Source organism: Salvia splendens, chromosome 13 (assembly GCF_004379255.2).
Source record: "Salvia splendens isolate huo1 chromosome 13, SspV2, whole genome shotgun sequence".
NCBI classification, from domain to species: domain Eukaryota; kingdom Viridiplantae; phylum Streptophyta; class Magnoliopsida; order Lamiales; family Lamiaceae; genus Salvia; species Salvia splendens.
In genome coordinates, this window is record NC_056044.1 from 4,053,971 (window position 1) to 4,072,431 (window position 18,461).

Here is an 18,461-nt window from a genome sequence, read left to right on the forward strand (position 1 = left end):
TGAGAGAAATCATCATTTTGGACTACACATCAAATTCCAATTTATTTACAATAAGCCCCAGTTTTCACTTAAATTCAGTGTACTGTAAGTGATGTCTCACTTTCATTTTTCAGATTGTTCTTTTTTTATTTCAATTTTATAATAGTAATTTTTTTCATAAATATTATTTTCATAAAAATTATTTGTAGTAATGGACATAGTAATGAGACACATAATTGAGACATTGTATCTCATCAGTCAAATTTCACTATAGCCCCCTAATTTCCAAAAACAAAACTTAATATTAATAGATATTATTGCTGTACCTTTATAGCCCAATTTTGAACTTAAATAAAATAAGAATTAATAGTGTTACTTTCAACATATTCCAAAAATATTTCCTATTTTCACCATTTTTCATAAAATATTCCGCCATACAAAATGACGAGTTAATTCATCTCGTCATAGTATGAGTTAGAATAATTTTATAGCCAGCTCAACACATAAAACAACTTCGTTGTATAAAAAAAATAAGAAAGATTAGTATTGTGTCCTCACCAATTCCGGCATCCACGTAATGCTCAATTCTCCTCAACTTCGACTCCATTGGACAATTCAGAAAATCATCAAAGTTATGATTTAATTTTCCATTTTTCTAAACTACAGGATAGACCAGAATTTTACCGAACTTTGTAATTTTTTCCCCATTTGCCCTTCAGAAAATACCCCCAAGTTATAGCCTATTTTAGAAATTGTCATCAACTTTTAGCCCAAAAAATAATAACAAGATCATATCTATACAAAATATAAAATGCATTTTATTGCCAAAATAAAAGACTAATGGAGCATTCCAAGTAAAAACTGAAACAATATGCAACTGAAAGGACAAATTATTTCATAGCCGAAACAATATAAGCATACATCTCTGGGGCTCCTGTAACTCAACTGCTGCTGCACTTGTTCATAAAATTCCATGCATCTCTAAATACATTATAGTGCTATTTTTTATATTTCCTAAACTATTACTGTCTAACATTATGGAAAATTCTTGAGAAAATAATCATACATCTCTAGGGACATGTAGATCAGTATGATCGGAGCAAAACTGGACCCACTGTTGAGCTAAGCATTTCACTAAGTGCCAGTTGAACCTCGTTGGATCCATGCTCACAGCTTATTAGGCTCGCGAGCAGGGGGAAGAAGGAAGCCAAGTTCTTCTCGAACGAATAATACTCTATGCTACTCATGGCCTGCAAAGTTGCAACGATAAGAGGTGCTCGGGCAGCCAGTTCTTTGCGCCTGCTGGAACTCAAGGGTATCATCCGCAAGGGCTTCCTGTCGAGCGATGAATCAGGCGTCCGGACTGAGCATGCGACTTCGATGTAGAATTGCAAGACCTCCTTGCAGAGGTTCATGAGGTGAGACTCCACTTCTGACTCTTCAAAACTAGGAGGCTTGTCAAGAACAAGATTCTGTAGAAATGTGAGGCAGATTTGATAGGATTCATTCTCGAGACGGAGTAGAGGAGGGTCCTGCAGTTGTGTCACGGACCCAAGTTCTTGCAGCTTTGGCCGTAGAGAGGCGTCACTGTTTGTCTTGTAGGCATGAAGGGCGACAGAATGAATGGCGTCAAAGAGGATAACAGTGTTTTTAACTGATAGTTGAGCTCTATACATTGTATAAATCTCCGAAATAGCCTGCAACAATCATAGAAAGTAATGTCAGTAGCAATTTTACGCCATAACAAGACTTTTTTACCAGAAATAGATATCGATGTACTGTTTCTAAATTGGTAATGATTCATTACGAATGCGGTATTTAGGACATATGATTTCCTTGTTCCTTCTAAGGACAAAAACTACAGTGAAAAATCAATTATAATTTTACAATTCCATGCTATTCTTTTTGTTCATCTTCTGACATTAAGATGGTCCTTCAACTAAAGTATGCAATACCAATTGCTGTGTCGACAAGGTAATTACCGGCCCCTCTAACACACACAGTGAGTTCAGGAAAGATATAAGTTTAAAAGTGATGTAAATTGCACCTGTATTAATAATAGCTGAATGGCAGCTCGGCACTTCACATCAGATATAGCTGCATATAAATGATGCCTGCTCGAGTTACCTGCATCATCAATTGTCCCAGTAGATTCATCATGGCTATCATCCTTTGTATCTTCTTCACGGTCCCTGATTTTATCATCTTCGTTGAGCACAATAGAAAAGTCAGGGAGTGTTTCCCTGGCAACTTCTTCGAGAGACAAAACCACCTCAAACCACTTCTCTTCAGAAAACAGTTCTCCAGCATTACTCATTAAACGAACAAAAGCACCAATACCAATTCCAGCAAGGCTTTGATGAGGACGTTTGATAAAACTAACTAATAACGACAATACTTTCTTCAATAGGGGGCTGACAGTATCATAAAAGTTAACAAAAAGATCAACAACCAGTTGAAGAGCCAACGTGCATGTCTCATAGAGCCATGAATTTTGATCAAGTTCCTCCGCATTGCCATCAGTCATGTTACTTGGGGATCTAGCAAGGGATGGATCAATAGCACGCCGAGCATCGTCGAAGATCCTAAATAAGACAGATTCAAACACCTTTTCCCATAACGCCAATGAAAAATGCTGTCCATAGTTGCGTAGGGTGTCAAAGAGTATTTGTAGGGAACTTTTCCTGATTTCAGGCCTTGGATCAAAGCTGAGCTCAGATAGGCCTGGTTTGTAGTCAGGGGTCAAATTAAAATCACAATTGAAGGAGAATATCAGGGTAAAACAAGTTTTAAATCTTGATCAATTTACAAATATACAAAAATAATTTAAAAAAAAAACAAAAATACCATACCTGCCAGCAAAGGAAACCATAAATAGAGATGATCCACCTTATTAGCAGCTTCCTCATTGTCGATCTTCGGTGAAGTTGGAGCAACCTTTCCTGAAATTTCCTTGCCCAGGTCTCCTTCAGCAAGTTTTGCAGCACAGAAACGGAGGAAGCCAATGGCATTTAGACTAATGTCTTCATTGAATCTACTATTGGTAAATGCAATAAGGCAATTTACGCAATCTGTGAAAGTAGTAGTCTCAGTTTCAGTGATATAAGAAAAATAGTCGCGCAAAATCTTCTCAGTTATTTCAAAGGCAAGGAGTACAATGTTCTTATGATCATCATAAGCTGCTGTTGTAAAGACCTGAAAGTATGCAAACAAGAAATGTAATAGTTAATGCTGAATGAATCCATGTGTTGGATTCATGATTCATAAACTAAACCAATGGTTAAGAAAGCAAAACAATTGCAGAAGACTAACCATGAACATGCTCTTCCATCCAGATTTCACATTGTTTACACGGGACAACACCATCTGAGAAACACATCTGATAATCAATTCTCTGATTTCGACAGCATTACTCTTGCGCATCACAATTACAAAAGGCTTCATAAACTCATTCTGAAAATTATAGTTTGCCAACTCCTCCCTCTCCAAGAATTTCATTGATAATTGGCGCAAAGAGTCCATTGCAAATATTGCAATTGAAAGGTTTTCTGAACAGCCAATGGTTACAAAAAATTCAGAGAGCACATGCCAAATCTTGGACCAGACAAGCCTGATGCGGTTCATGTTATAGTGCCTGTCAAGGATGGGGAGAACAACATAAACTTATGTAGCCAAAAAAAAAGAAAGAAAAAACAAGGTGACAGAAGACAAGTTCCAGGAAAAAATATTATGGAAGATCAAAGAAAAATCAAAGTTGAGTAACATACGCGATCTCAACTATCTTTGTGATGCTGAAAACACGTGGATCAGATGTGGACCGCAATTCATCCATAGATACCTTGCAAAGAGCCTTGACAAAATCAATTATAGCCTCACTGTTTAGCTTTTGGCTCCGTATGAATATGCGGTTCACATCACCAACTTGTTCTATGATGTTCAAGTTAGAGACCAAGTTGTTAATCTGTTCAGATGTAATTCCAGCAGCCACATTACCAGCAATACCAGCACTATCATATGATCCCCTCCTCACAGGTGAGGCTGCATTCTGAATTTTCCCAGGTCCTTTCTTTCGCAGAACAGGAAGAGTATTTGATTTGGCTGGTTTGGATTTGTCCAGTTCATTCTCAGGAATTGCAAAAAAAGTAGCATCAGGGGGACCACCTTCACCCAACAGGTGCAAGTGTTCAAACCTTGAAACACATGTTAAGATATGCTCCCACGCCTCCTGTAGGTGATTCCCATCCTCATCTGCTATTGTTACTATTGCCTGTTGATGGAAGTAAGAGATTTGATCAGAGTTGCGATAAATTTCCAATAAAATTATACCAAATCATAATCATATCTGAATTTCAAGCAAGCCCAGATTTAAACATGATTTCATAAGACATAGTTCAATTTGCAGAAATTCAGCTACCAATATATTTCAGGCATGCTATTATTGAACTCAAGTAATAGCCAACTACATCTACTCTCTGCATTAAGTTTAGAGGAATATGCTCCACATGCTGGTGTTGTAAAAAATCCAAGGTCCTCGAGATTGCAGATTGAGGCCTGGTCCAAAGGGACCTAGGCTCGGTAATGAAATTGTGACTTCTATACGTTTCTGAGGTAAAATTTTATATTCACTGTATATTTTGAGTCTATCAATACTTTTTCCTAGTTTTGAATTCTAATATACAAAAATAGTATACAATCAAAGTTAGTGATATAAGTCAAACTAAATCATCAGAAAAGGAGTACTATAGGTGCTGTTCAAGAAGTAAAATTAGTATCACTGATATTTAGTTATTTACCTTTTTGAGACTGGCATATTTGGTTAGTATATACATATACTTTCTAACTTTTGACAGATACAATCTAGTGATTGTATGTTAAAAAATCTAAATTCTAATATAAATAATACTGCCTCCGTCCCAACTAAGTCCCAACTAAGTTGAGTCATATTCTTTTTTGGGACGTCCCAACAAAGTTGAGTCATTTCCTTTTTTGACAAAAAAACAAAACATTTAATCACTCTTACTTTAATCCATCACCTATTTTCCTCTCTCCTATTTTATTTTATTATCATTTAACTCATTCAACACAATTCTTAATCTCCCTGTCCAAAAGAAGTGACCCAACTTAGTTGGGACGGAGGGAGTAGCTAGGAACAAATAAAAACAATCAACTTTAAAAGATAAAACAATAATGAGAAAGACAAAAATAAATAAAGGCCCAGATAGTGCCTGCTGACACCTAAGTGAGACAGCGCCTTATTAGGCCAATTAGGACAGAAGCATGACAGCCGCTAGGCCAAGCCTAGGCAGCAGCAGTTTAGAACCCTGCCAGATTTTTTTACTTGAATGAGGAGTCATAGAAGTAGCTAAAGGATAAGCATACTGTCACTACGAAAAAAAGGTTCTTATTGATGAACAGATACTGGTAAAGTAGAGAGACAAAATTCTGGGAAGATGACAAATTGACAATGATTACAGATAAGTTCTTATAAGCACAGGATATACAGAACAGCCATGAGTAGAGTCCTGCAGAGGAGTCAACAAAAGAAGGTTTCACATGCTGACGAACTAGGAGGTTGCAGGGATCAGTGAGAGGAATAAACATTCATAGCAGAGATGGGATATCAAAACACAGTAGCTAAAGAGCAGAACTCCAATGGACCAGAGGTGCCTTGATGAACATGAAACTGTAATTTTTTGTAATTGTAGAGAAAATTATTTCTTGAAGCTTATTGCTGGTGCAAGGGTTTGTTCCCACTGCACTAGAGAGGCAGGGAAATAATACCATATTAAGACACTGGTGGAGCTACCTTTTAACTTCTATATGCCATGTGATCCAACTAATGATAGAAGTAACAGAAATTTGAAAAAAAGAACTGCTACTTTTATTTGTATCACTAGATTCATTTAGACTACCTTAATGATTTTAATGATAAGCAGATAAGAAATAACTACCTTGATTGCATCAATATTTTTTTGTCTAATATCTGCTGGTGAATGGAGGGAGGTAAATTTGGCTAGCGATGTCACAAAAGCATCTCTCTGAGTTTTCATAGCCATTGCTGCGGTAACATGGATTGCACTGCGAAAGCCTTCCAAGCATAGAGCTATTACAACTTCATCATCACTTTGGTCAAGAGGAACACTGAAGGCAGCCAGCATAGGAGCCCAACATGCCTCTATCATAAATCTGAGAATCACAACATCTGTTGCAGGATAATAAACTGACCTGCATTTACCAAAATGCAAGTATAGTGTCATATTGGTTTACACATCCTAGAAAACTAGCAAAAAGTCATTAAATTTGACAGGAAAAAGTGTCTTAAATATTTTCGTTCTGGTATTATTGAATTCATCATCATTTCCCACAGTACAGGAATAACTTTTGTCTGTCAAGTGAGTGTAAAATGGGAAAAGATTTACAAAGACTATGTCTCGAGTAAAGATGATGGGGCAGTGAGAAGGAAAAGAAGCAAGAATATAGAGAGAGAAATCCTATAGTCAACAGTTGCACATCATGTCCCAAGCCAATGATGAAATTTTATAATATATCTTACTCTGATTTGCTAGCCTTTTCTTTGAATTGCTCCTGCATGTTTTTAATAAGGTTATCACCAGTCCCCATGCTGTCACCACCTCGATTGCGGATTACAACATTCAGTATGGCATCTAACCCTAACAGTCTGTTTGAGTTCACAGATTGTGGCTGTTGGATGGACAGTTTATCTTCTTTCATTTTGATCTCATTCCTTGATATGCGCTCAAACAATGATCTCAATTGCTCCTCAGGTAAATCTTCCCCATCATCAATTCCACGATTGTTCCTTATGAAATCATCAGAAGACATCTATATAAACAGAAAAATGTAAGAAGCTATAAAAACAGATGAGATCACACATAAAAACCCCATCATAGAAGAGTCACAGTACCTTGACCTTAACCATGGGGTTATGTGCATCAGTGTTTAGCATTATGACAGAGTAGGCAAGCACATAAGCTGTGTCGGCACTTATAAAGGCTTTTGGATTACATTTGCAGTACCGTTCAGCAAACTTTTCCATAATACGATCAATCTTCTGTGCTTCACCTGGAAGTCTAAACCCTTGTAGGAAGAGTCTTATTGCCTCATCAAACTCCACATCTTGAAAATCAAAGGAATCAACATATGCATGCATCACTTTCAGTGATAAATCTTCTCTTTCACCCAAATAGTCACCAATCAGACTTTTATTCAAGCCAGATGCATTCTTAAGGAATTCTGCTATCTCTTCTGGAGAGTCCCCCACCTTCTTAGCATTTATCAGGAAATTAATACCTTTCTTGGGACTACGATTAAATAGAGAGATGCCCTCCTGCAATATAATTAAAAAGGAGACCACTGTTATAATTTGGAGTGACAACTAGTTACTGCAGTAAAAAAACTTATTTATGGAACTGGACCTGAAGTTCAAGTTTATATGCACGACGCTGCTCAATTGTTGAGACATCAGAAACCTCACTTGCTTCAGAGTGGCTATCTGATGCTTCAGATGATTCATCTGCATTGCCATTTGTCAGAGGAGCACTTCCAGGATCAGAACTGTTATCCACAGCTTCAAGTTTATTCGGAATGTGAGTGTCGGGAATCCGCAATTGTTTGTTCATCCAGTCACCCATGCACTTCAAAATACCAACCAAGCATCTCATAGCTTCTAGCTTCATGGAAACATCTTGTGGAGGCTGGAGTGTAGTTACAACACCAGGTGGAACACCTTGCGCAGTTTTAAGTAGTCCATTGACTGTCCTGGAATACCGGAACAAAATAAAGAGTGCAAATTAAGAACTTCATCTTATGATTGTGTTGCTTCAACCAAAATTTATATTCTGAGAAAGAAAATTGAATTAGGTTAGATACCTAAACTTTGAGGTATTTTTTCAGAAAATATATCACTAACCAATCAAATAACCTCTTACCCTACTATGCCATTTCAAACAATAAAAGGCAACAGAGATTTAAAAACAAATCTGATTTCGGAATATGATCTAAAAGTACATTAAGTGTGTTATGGACAACTATAAGACACCGCATATACACAAAAATGCCCTCTTCCTTTGAATAATGTCAAAAAACTGTAAGCATAACTGCAAATAATATTAATGCAACTTCAACAATAACAAATAAAGAGAGCCATGTCAAAATTATACCTCTCAAAAATATTTGAAGCGTTAACATCACAGTCATAGTTAAGGAATATGTCGATCATGATCTGTGAATCACCACAGAGCTTCTCAAGACACCGAAGCACTGTTACCTTTTGGTGAAAATTAGGTTGTGCAACATTTTCTAATACTCTCAGGATAATCATAGGGAAAAATACTCCAATTTCGGCCTTCAGTCCAGCTCGAAATCTTGAGACCAAACTTACAAATATCGAGCATGAAAGCTGGAAAATGATCATAAGGGTCGAAGCGGTGTTCTTCAAAAGCGACAAGCATAAATACTGCTTTATAGCATCTAAAAATCTGCGGAAAAGCAAGAGTAGAGTACGTAGATGATTATAGATGGAAAAAACAACAGAAAAAAAATCAGAAAAGAAAGAAAACAAGGGTAAAGAAAGATGGAATAACAATACATCATGTAAACAATGGGACTCTAACTCAAAACCTAGAGTCAATGCCACTGGTCAAAATTAGAGAAGGATACAAACTTATGTGAGGATAACTTAATTGGCATGAATAAAGAGACCTTATTATGATAAATTGATAAGCACATCATAGCTGCAGTATTCCTATCTAATCCAAGATCTCAAACCACCAGGGGCGTGCCCTGACAAGGTTTTGGATAATTCAATTCACATGTATGCGTATGTGTATATGCACATGTATATATGCATGTATGTATGTGTTTGTGTATGATAGAATTAGAAACGAATAGTTAGCATATCAAATCTTAGATGTTAACTTAAAGTCTGAAAATAGGATAATAGTGAATAATGTGTGATTCTGTATACCTATTTCAAAATCCAATCACACCCCCCCCCCCCCATCAAAAAAAAGTTCAAAGTCCAGTATGTGCCAGAGCCTCAAACCAACATTTACTCAGGACTATTATGGAATATGGAGCAAAATATTGCAGCTCAACTATCCTAAGTTAATTGCACTCTCTAAACCGATAATGCAGGAAATTTTCTAGCAATGTGCCAAAGTACTAACAGCTACTTAACAATGCATATCATGAAAAAGTTGTACAACATTGTTGATTCCACCAGCATTTATAAAAGCAGAAACTCCATAGTCATGCTATGCATGCTATTATCACAGTTCACAAACAGCAAAGAAAACCTGAGAGAAAGTCCATCAATCCAATAAACAAAAAAAGAAAACCTGAGGAAGTAGTCATGCAAACAATAGAAGGAAGTTGAGCATTGAATACCTTTCGTTTGTCCTAAATATTGCCCCAGCATTCTCCAACAAAATCTTGAGCAACTCCAGAGCCAGAATCTTCCCCTTCATTGCCCGAGGGTCCGCCAGTGCATCTTTTGGTGGAGTCTTCATAGAGAGCTTACACAAAGCTCGGAATACTAGAAAAGCATCCCGCCTCAACTTGTTACCAATCTGGACCTCCAAATGCTCATCCCCTTCACCATCTGCCAATTCCCCTTTCCTCCCCTCCAACGCCGTCTTATACATACTGATCTCCCAGTACTTGGCATCAAGCATATCCTTATCCGTTGAATCCAACAAATCTGTCGGATTAGTGCCTTCGACGGTCGAGGTCTTAGTCTCAAATGCCCCATCATGCACCCCAGCCCCCGATCCTATAATGCTCTTCGGTGTACTAGGACTAAAAACACCATCAATATCCTGCATTATCTTAGTAATAAATCCCTGTACAAACACAGTCATCGAACCATCAGCATCAGCTTTCTCCATTGGCTGCGTCAGCTCCGCCACCACAATCGGATTCACCGGCACAGTCGACGAATCAGCCTCCATTCTCCTAAACACAATAACTAGCATCTGAACCAAAGACGCCTTCGCAGTCGTCTGATTCACCACATTCTTACTGCCTAAATAAACGTCGTAACAGGTCCTCACCACCTGCAACAAACAGTCGCCGTGGATCCGCAGCGCGACCGACGTAACAGCAGATAGAAGCGCCTTGATCACCAGCAATTCCACCGTCTCATCCCCTGTATCATGACATTTACACGCAGAGTCGATCAATTTCGAAAGCAATTTCGCATCGTCGCCGCCAGATGTGTCTGCCTCCCCGTGTAGGTAGCCATGAGCGATCAATTTCTGCACCGCGTCGAGCGCGGGTTCCACGAGCTTGAGGTGATCGGACGCGAGCGCATTGATCAGCGGGCTGAGAATGAGCTCGGAATCGGGTAATGAGAGGTCGAGGAGAACTCCGGGGTGTGGAGACCGTGGCGACTCGGATTTGGATTCGGCGGAGGGGGGTGAAGGTTGATTTGGTGTGGTGAGGCGTTCGACAACGGATTTGCACTCAGCGGCGAGTTTGGAGTGCTTTCTCCATGAGGCGTTTTTGATGATTTTGTCGAGCGATGGGAGTAGGACTTTAGATAGGCGGGAATCGGCTCCCGCAGAAGCCATTCCCGGAGATTCAAGGTGAGGAGCGGGTGGATCCGGATTGGTGATGATGTCCGTCGTGGTGATAGCGGTAAAGTGGCGACGAAATTCTGATTTTTTTTTCAGTAGCGCGGTGGAGAATGCGGCGGTGGTCGTGCCATGTTAATCGGCGGTGATCTGAAATGGAACGGAAGTTTTACTCTTCTTTATACACGGTAGTTTGAATGACGGAAGAGCCCCGGAGGTTTACCACCTAAACTAATTGTGATTCAAGCATATATCCAGTAGAATATTTTTTAATTTGTAACTTAAATGCAAAGGTGTAGTTGTATTTAAAACATATATGTCATGTGAGATAAAAAAAAGACTAAAGTCTAAATTTGATCATTTACATTTGCTCTAAAAAACTTTTTGGTCATTTACATTAAGTTTGTTACCTTTTGGTCCCAAATAAAATGTTTTGGTCCAAAGTTAACCTTTTTTTGTTAAACTTAACGGTCAAACGTTAATTGACCAAATTAGTAACTTAATTATCAATCTAATTAGTAAGATTAATTTAATTAATTCAATATGAATATTTATAAATACTTTTTTTTCAATATCAAAATATATTAATATTCATAAAATATTTTAATACACATAACAAAAATATTAAAATTTATAAAATATTTTTTCCTATAACAAAAATAAAATTGAATTAAAATTTATAAAATTACCTATATTAAAATTAACTAAAATTAAAATTACAAAATATTCACAAATTTAATTTTTATTATAGATAAAAAAATATAGGTAAAATATTTTATAAATTTTAATTTAATTTAATTTTTATAAAATATTTTATAAATTGTAAGTTAATTTTTATTATATGTAAGTAAAATATTTATAAATTTTAATATTAAATAAGTTAAAATCTGACTAATTATACGGGTAAATAAGTCAAATTTGGTCAACTAAGGTTTGACCGTTAAGTTTAACAGAAAAGGTTAACTTTGGACCAAAACATATTATTAGGGACCAAAATGTAACAAACTTAATGTAAAGGATCAAAAAGTTTTTTAGAGCAAATGTAAAGGACTAAATTTAGACTTTAGTCTAAAAAAAATGTGTTATTGTCTGTTATTAAATGTATTGTTTTTTTTTATTTTTATCGCACCGTAAATGAATTTCTTATTTAACTTTTACTATTTTGGCAAATAGAGTTTATATTACATTAAATTATTCTATTCACATTTTATTATAATTAATATATAAAAATATAAATTTTCTTTCACAAATTTTTTTTGTCTCCTTTCTTTATAAAGTCAAACAATTTAATAAAATTTAAACCGATAAAAATTGGACATTTATTGACGACGACTATAGAAAGAGTAATTTACAAATTTTAGTCAAATTTTGTGCATCTTCAACTTAAAAAATGAGTTACAAAATTATAAGATTGAAATTTATTTACAATTATTCTATGGCAAAAAATGATAGTTTACGTGTATTTTATTATTGATGTTTTTTACTAAACAACATTATTTTCTTTATAAATAATGGTTTTGTTTATATCACGGTGGTAAAGTCCACATATGAATTTTTGACAAGCACATCAGATTTAATTTCACCCAAAAAAACTAATAATATATATATGCAAAAATAACTAAAGATTTTCATCATCTCAGTGAAATTAATGTAATTGTTAGGCCACCCGCAACGCGTCACGTGGGTGGCTCGTAACCCGTCACGCTGGGACGAGATGGCGGCGAGACCGTTGCAGCGTCCCGTCTCGTCCCCAGCCTGCCGAGCGTCCCGTCCCGCCGAGACGAATGGTGAGCCGTCTCGCCACGCGCAACGTGGCGCGCTCCGGCGCCATGCGTGACGCCCACTCGCCGGCCCGCGAGTGGGCATCGTCACGCTGACGCAATAAATCTTTTTTTTTATTCAAATTTTGAAAAATAAAAAATTGAAAACGGTAATATTACCATTTTTTCGACCGTTCTTTCTTTTTTTACTCTATAAATACTCATAATTCATCCTCATTTCACACACAAATAGACATCTATTCTTCCCAAATCATCTCCATTTCCTCTATATTTTTCATCTAACCTCTCATCACAAAATGTCCGGCGACGGAAACTCTGGCGGTAGCGGCTCCGGCGGGTTTGACATCAACGCGTTCGGCGACTGGGGGGGCATGTACAATGTCCTGGGTGGTGGTTCCGGTTCGTCGACGCCGGGCAGCCAGGGTCGGCGACGCCGGGGGTACCAACCACCTCATTTTGATGTGGATGCATACGTCCGTCCCTCCACCTCGAGGTATTCGCAGGGATTATCCCAGATTCGGGAGGATTATTCGGTTGAACCCACTCTGGAAGGAGCCGAGGCGGTGGAAGCTCCAGGGCGGAGGCGGGCGAGGAGAAGGAGGATCTAGGCCGACATCTATACAACCCCAAGGAAACGCTGGCTATGTACAACGCCTGGATCAGCGTCTCGTACGATCCCATTGTGGGGAATCAACAATCCCGGAAGTGCTTCTGGGAAAAGGTCACCGAGGCCTACCACGAGATTAAGCCGAAGGGGTCCCGCCGCCGCACATTTAAGATGCTTCGCGCTCACTTTGACCGAGTCGACAGAGATGTCAAAAAATTCTGCGACATCTACAAGAGTGAAGCGGCTCATTACCAAAGCGGAGCCACGGGAGACGACATTCTGAGGTTGGCTTTGCGAGTCTACTTCGACGACACCGCCAAACAATTCAAACATGTCGATGTTTGGGAGGTTGTCAAAGACGAGGAAAGGTGGGCCAGCGGTGTCCGGTCCAGCTCGGGCTTGACCTCGAAGCGCATGAAGCACACGGCGGATGGCCAATACTCGTCTAGTGAGGGCGGTTCGGGCAGCGCCGCACAAGAGTTTGCCTCGCAGGAGGTTGAGGGCACGGCAGACGATGCCGGGGGGTCCTCCCGTGGGCGTCATCGGCCGCAAGGGAGAAATGCGGCGAAGGCGGCTAGAGGGAGGAGGGGCCGAGCCGAATCAAGCCAGGCAGGCTCGAGGGCACCCTCGAACTCCCTAATGTCCATGTACATGACCGCCACAATGACGGACACTTCCCGCATGACGCCTCCCAATACCTATCCTATCTTGCCGGAATTGAGTTTATGGCAAGACAACTTAGTATTCCGCCTCCAGGTGGCTTCAGTGCACCTCCACCGCCTTCGGGGGATGATTCGCCGGCAGAGTAGTTTTTTTTATTTTCTATAAAATTGTATTTTAAATTATGTAATTATTATTTTTTTTAGGATTTTAATTATGTATTTTTTTATTTTTTTAAACTTTAAGTTGTATTTTTATTTTATGTTGTAATTTTTATTTAATGAAGTGTGCTTTTTATTAATTGAATTTGTTGGAAATAAAAATAAAAAATGAAAATGAATGAATAGTCATTTAAGAGATGGTTAAAAGACGGATAAGAGATGAAGGGTTGCAGGTTCTGTCGCTTAATTAAGAGATGGAGTAAAAAGTACAGTGGGGCCCAAGAATAGTAATTTAAGAGAGGGTTAAGTGACAGATAAGAAACAGCGTAGCTTATCTATATCGATATTCATTAACAGCTAGAAATATAATTTATTTAAGTACGAATGTTGATTAAATTAGAAGGATGCGTGTTAGTGGGAGGTTGCCACGGTCTAAAATCCAACACCTAAGTCGTCTATATCCCCGATTTTATCAATTACTCCATCAATTCCAAGATGATTGAGATCTGAGGGATTCCAATTTTCTATTTTTAATTCAATGATTTGTGTTATGACTTATATTCTACGTAACATGTATGAGTATGGAGTAAACCATGTAATGAAGGATTAATTTTTATCACTTTGGTCAAAGTCCAATAGGTAGATCTAGTCAAGATCCAAAAGGAATATAAGGAGAAAAAGGGGAGCACCCACAGCCACAAGATTGAATATGTAAGGTTAGAGTGGCTAGCCATATAACTTTCACTAATCCACTTTGATTTTGACTAATTGACTCTTTTCAATAATCACTATAATTGGACTAAGGTACTCTGTTTTCATAACTCAGTTTGCACACTCTTTTAATTTGGGCCACTTAATGTAAGAAATAACCCAGTAATATATTAAGTCCCACAAATAAATCATTCACCAGATGCTTACGAGGCCCATAAACATATTTGCTTAAACATATTTAACATAAAATAAAGGAAATCACATGACAAATAATTTATATTCGTGTTGTTTTTTTACATCTTTGCAATATTAATTAGATACTTTCATATATTATCCGTATTTGAAAAATATGAACTCTTTTCTTTTCAGTCCGTCCTTGAAAAGTATGAACATATTAATTTTAAAAACTTTTTTCTCTCCAATGAGGTGGGACTCATTATCCATTAACAATATTTTAAAAACTTTTTCTATCTATCTTTCTCTCTCTTTACCAATTATGCATTAAAACTCGTGCTAAACCAAATGTTCATACTTTTCAGGACGGGTGGAGTACATAAAAAAGGGAGTTTTGGAGAAATTTACTCAAAGTAATTTTAATTGAAAAATTATATATTAATCAAAATTATTTTTTTTAATAGACTGTGATTTGAAATGAAACAAAAATTACTATTGTTGATTAAAATTGTTTTTATTAATGAATTATGATTTAAAACTCAAAAACAATTACTATGAGATTTTAAATTGTGAGACATTTATTATTAATATAATTTATAACAAATTAAATAACATGTGCTCACTGAAAGTGGATAAAATCTCTATTATTATTAACTGATACTAGTAGTATATTTTAAGTAGTTGGGCATTTCTTTTGGCCACGAGATTTAATAAATTAATGTGTTAAAGGTTAAAGTGGAAATAATATACATAGAAATAGAGAGAATAAAGTAAGAAAGATTAAGAGAAAGTAAAGTACTATGAAAAAGGACAAAGTTTTTGTAAAAAAAAATGGCTCATCCACCTTTGGACAATAAAAAATGAATACAAATCAACTACCTTGAGACAAAGAAATATTACTTAATCAAATTATTATTAGTGTAAAAAATATACGGAGTACTACAAATTACAACTTATATAAATATGAATATACACATAAAGGGTTGTGTATCATACAAGTGTTGCACTAGGTAAACATAAAAATGGAGCCTGGACACATTAATTACAAAAAATAATCTCCGGATCGAAATTAAATTTGCCAGAGAAAATAGTTCACTGTAAAAAAAAAATCAAAATCAGATCGAATTATGATCGATCAATCAATTCCCGAAAAGCAAAAGAAGAAGAAGAAAAAGATACAAATTAAAAAAGTTAATTTCCTCCATATTATGGGAGAAAAGAGTTAATTTTCCTTTCCATTAATTATTAATTAGGTAGAGTGGGGTGGCAAAGGCGAAGCTGGTTGATTTGTACATGGCTCGCGTCTAGCCAGAAACTCACGAGCCAGTTCTTGAAGATCGCCGCCGCCTCGAGGGGCCGGAAACTGAGATGTTAAGGTGTCGCTTTGATGAGGGAGATTCCATGCCGTTGGATCAAATAGAGACGGCAAATCATACGTTGCTGGAACTGCTGAAAATGCGGGGAGGTCGGCTATGGATAAGGGTGGTGGTGGTGGTGGTGGTGGTGGTGCCAGTAGCGACGGCGGCTGAGGTGGCGGAGTTGGAAGCTCCAGGGTGGCCAGATGGGCTTGTAAGTAGGAGATTTCTGCTTGAAGATTCACCACCTGCATAGTACCAAATTTTGTAATTTTATTTCAATAAATGTTTCATCGAATCAAATACTAGTATAATTTTTTGGAACTTTGTAGCATTTGCTTGAATTTTTTACGCATGCATAAAATTACAGATCATAAATTATTCTATATCGTTATTTTTTTTCAATAATTTATTCAAAATACAACTTCATTTCCCTCTCAAATATATATGTTTTCGTTTTCTAATGTCACGAAATTAATACTCCCCGCAAATATGACTTTTGAGGATAATATAATCTAGATCAAGAAATAAGCCAAAAAAATGCAATTAATTCTTTTCCAATCTAATTTAGGTTTCATTAACTGAAAACAAATACTATTGATTATGTCAAATTGCTTTCATTTGAAATACTATAGTTTTGGGGTACAACTTTTATTAAGGTGATATATAAACATTTAAGTGATAAGATTCAGTAAGAAAAAAATGGCAACTTCCTCCACAAATATAACTAGAGAATCTTATGCTATAACTGAAACTATATACATCACAATTGCTAATCGTGTAAGCAAGCTTCATAAAATTGTCTCATAGTATCCAATTGTATAAAACAAATTACTAAAACATGTATGCAATCATAACAATAACAAACAACAATAATAGTAATAAATTGTATATACTACGGGGGTGTTCGGTTTGTAAGATTGTATATCGGATTAAATTAGTAGTGTGTTTGGTTCATGAGATTTAGTTCCTCAACTCAATCCTAGATGGATAATCATGGGCTAATTAGTCATACCTAACCCCCTATGACTAAAATAATCTCACAACTCAATCCTAGATTATATCTTGGTATTATTTTATCTAGGAAACCGAACACCACCTACATGCATAAAAGTAGTATACATAGTATATGTGTATATGCTTTGATTTCAATACAATTCACAATGTATAAATATATAAAAGTGGTGGTGATGAAGTGAAATTGAATACAAAAAATGACAGAAAATGGAGCTAAAGAATAGTACTATTAATTTCTTGCAATAAAATAATAGAGCCAAAAACCAGCAATTAGGGGTCATGCCCCCCTCCAACGTTGTACACAAATCACAGACAAAATCCTTAATACCAGCCTAGTCTTACAATTTTTGGCAATCAAAAGTTGAGGCACAGAAAGCTACACCATCTCTCTGTATATCTTAATCAATCAGAATATATATAAGGAGTTTTCTTGAATTCAGAGAAGCATATAAGTGTAACATCCAGGTCCACACTTGTTATACTAATTGTATAAAAGGTATGCCAACTCAAATCTTACTACATACTCAATGTACATATACAAAACTTGATTTTTATTATATTCAAATTAATAGATTGATGCACCATTAAGGGATTTCAAAGTCTAAAAATTAATTTTATTTGTGTGTCTATCTCCGACATGACAGATTTTAAGGAAGCTATCTAGACCATCATATAAAATTACCAAGAAATTAATTAATTAAATTAAATTAAATAAATAAATAACCTGTTGTTGAAGAGCAAAGATGTGGGCGACGCAGCCGTATACGGGGTCCCTGAGGCGGGCCTGGGCCTCGTAGCAAATGGTGATGACTGCGTCGGGCCGCTTCTCCACTGGGACGTGGAGGAGGAGCTTCGACACGTTGCTAGCTCCGAACACCTTGTGAACGGCCGCAAAATGCGCTGCTCCTTGCTCGGAGTCGAAATGTGGCGCAAATATGCACCCCGTCACGCACTTCCTCCTTAAGAACTTGCACGCGCCACACGGCCCTCCTCCGCCACTGCTGCTTCCACCTCCTCCGCTCCCCGACATGCTACTACTAGCAAAATTTGAACTACTCATCTCTTAAAAATTAAAAGAAAAATATATTCGCTATTTACTAACTCTCATGGCTCTTTCTCTCTCTCTCTTTTTGTTGTATGTTGGTATATATATTAGTGTGTTTAATTCTTTGATAATTAATGGCTTTAGGGTTTGGTGGAATTCATTGTATTGAGAGAGTGTTTTTAAACACTAAAAAAAGACTTTGAAGCCACGCGATGGAGCAAACTTGCGTGAAGCAAACATGCCATAAGCTACCTGCTTTAATTTATCTTGTCTATTTTGCTTAAATATATACCTTTTCTTTCGGCCCTACGTATCTATGACACTATCTATATGGTATATTGGTATGTATATTTACATATAATTAGGGAACAATAGT

General features: G+C 36.9%; 2 protein-coding genes across 2 annotated transcripts; both read right to left on the reverse strand.

The window, feature by feature from the left end:
- Window positions 1-851: 851 nt before the first annotated feature.
- On the reverse strand, window positions 852-10,807 carry LOC121761726 (brefeldin A-inhibited guanine nucleotide-exchange protein 2-like). The gene is made up of 11 exons (XM_042157355.1): window positions 9,388-10,807; window positions 8,160-8,477; window positions 7,416-7,758; window positions 6,905-7,327; window positions 6,533-6,822; window positions 5,931-6,204; window positions 3,747-4,246; window positions 3,292-3,613; window positions 2,832-3,174; window positions 2,027-2,703; window positions 852-1,676 (listed from the first exon to the last, which is right to left on the reverse strand). The coding sequence occupies exons 1-11, from the start codon at window positions 10,569-10,571 to the stop codon at window positions 1,065-1,067; spliced, it is 5,286 nt and encodes a 1,761-aa protein (XP_042013289.1). The 5' UTR covers window positions 10,572-10,807; the 3' UTR covers window positions 852-1,064.
- A 4,814-nt stretch (window positions 10,808-15,621) lies between these two features.
- LOC121761318 (LOB domain-containing protein 18-like) lies at window positions 15,622-18,128 on the reverse strand. Its single transcript, XM_042156970.1, has 2 exons — window positions 17,765-18,128; window positions 15,622-16,271 (listed from the first exon to the last, which is right to left on the reverse strand). Exons 1-2 carry the CDS (start codon window positions 18,098-18,100, stop codon window positions 15,918-15,920), a joined length of 690 nt encoding a protein of 229 aa, XP_042012904.1. The 5' UTR covers window positions 18,101-18,128; the 3' UTR covers window positions 15,622-15,917.
- Window positions 18,129-18,461: the final 333 nt, after the last annotated feature.

Excerpts from the sequence above, each read along its gene's own strand:
- LOC121761318 (XM_042156970.1), bottom strand. The coding sequence starts at position 18,100 with ATGAGTAGTTCAAATTTTGCTAGTAGTAGCATGTCGGGGAGCGGAGGA. Across the intron at positions 16,272-17,764 it reads TCTTTGCTCTTCAACAACAG|GTGGTGAATCTTCAAGCAGA; the intron begins GTTATTTATTTA and ends GGTACTATGCAG.
- LOC121761726 (XM_042157355.1), bottom strand. The coding sequence starts at position 10,571 with ATGGCTTCTGCGGGAGCCGATTCCCGCCTATCTAAAGTCCTACTCCCA. Across the intron at positions 7,328-7,415 it reads CATATAAACTTGAACTTCAG|GAGGGCATCTCTCTATTTAA; the intron begins GTCCAGTTCCAT and ends ATTATATTGCAG. Across the intron at positions 1,677-2,026 it reads TTCAGCTATTATTAATACAG|GCTATTTCGGAGATTTATAC; the intron begins GTGCAATTTACA and ends TGATTGTTGCAG.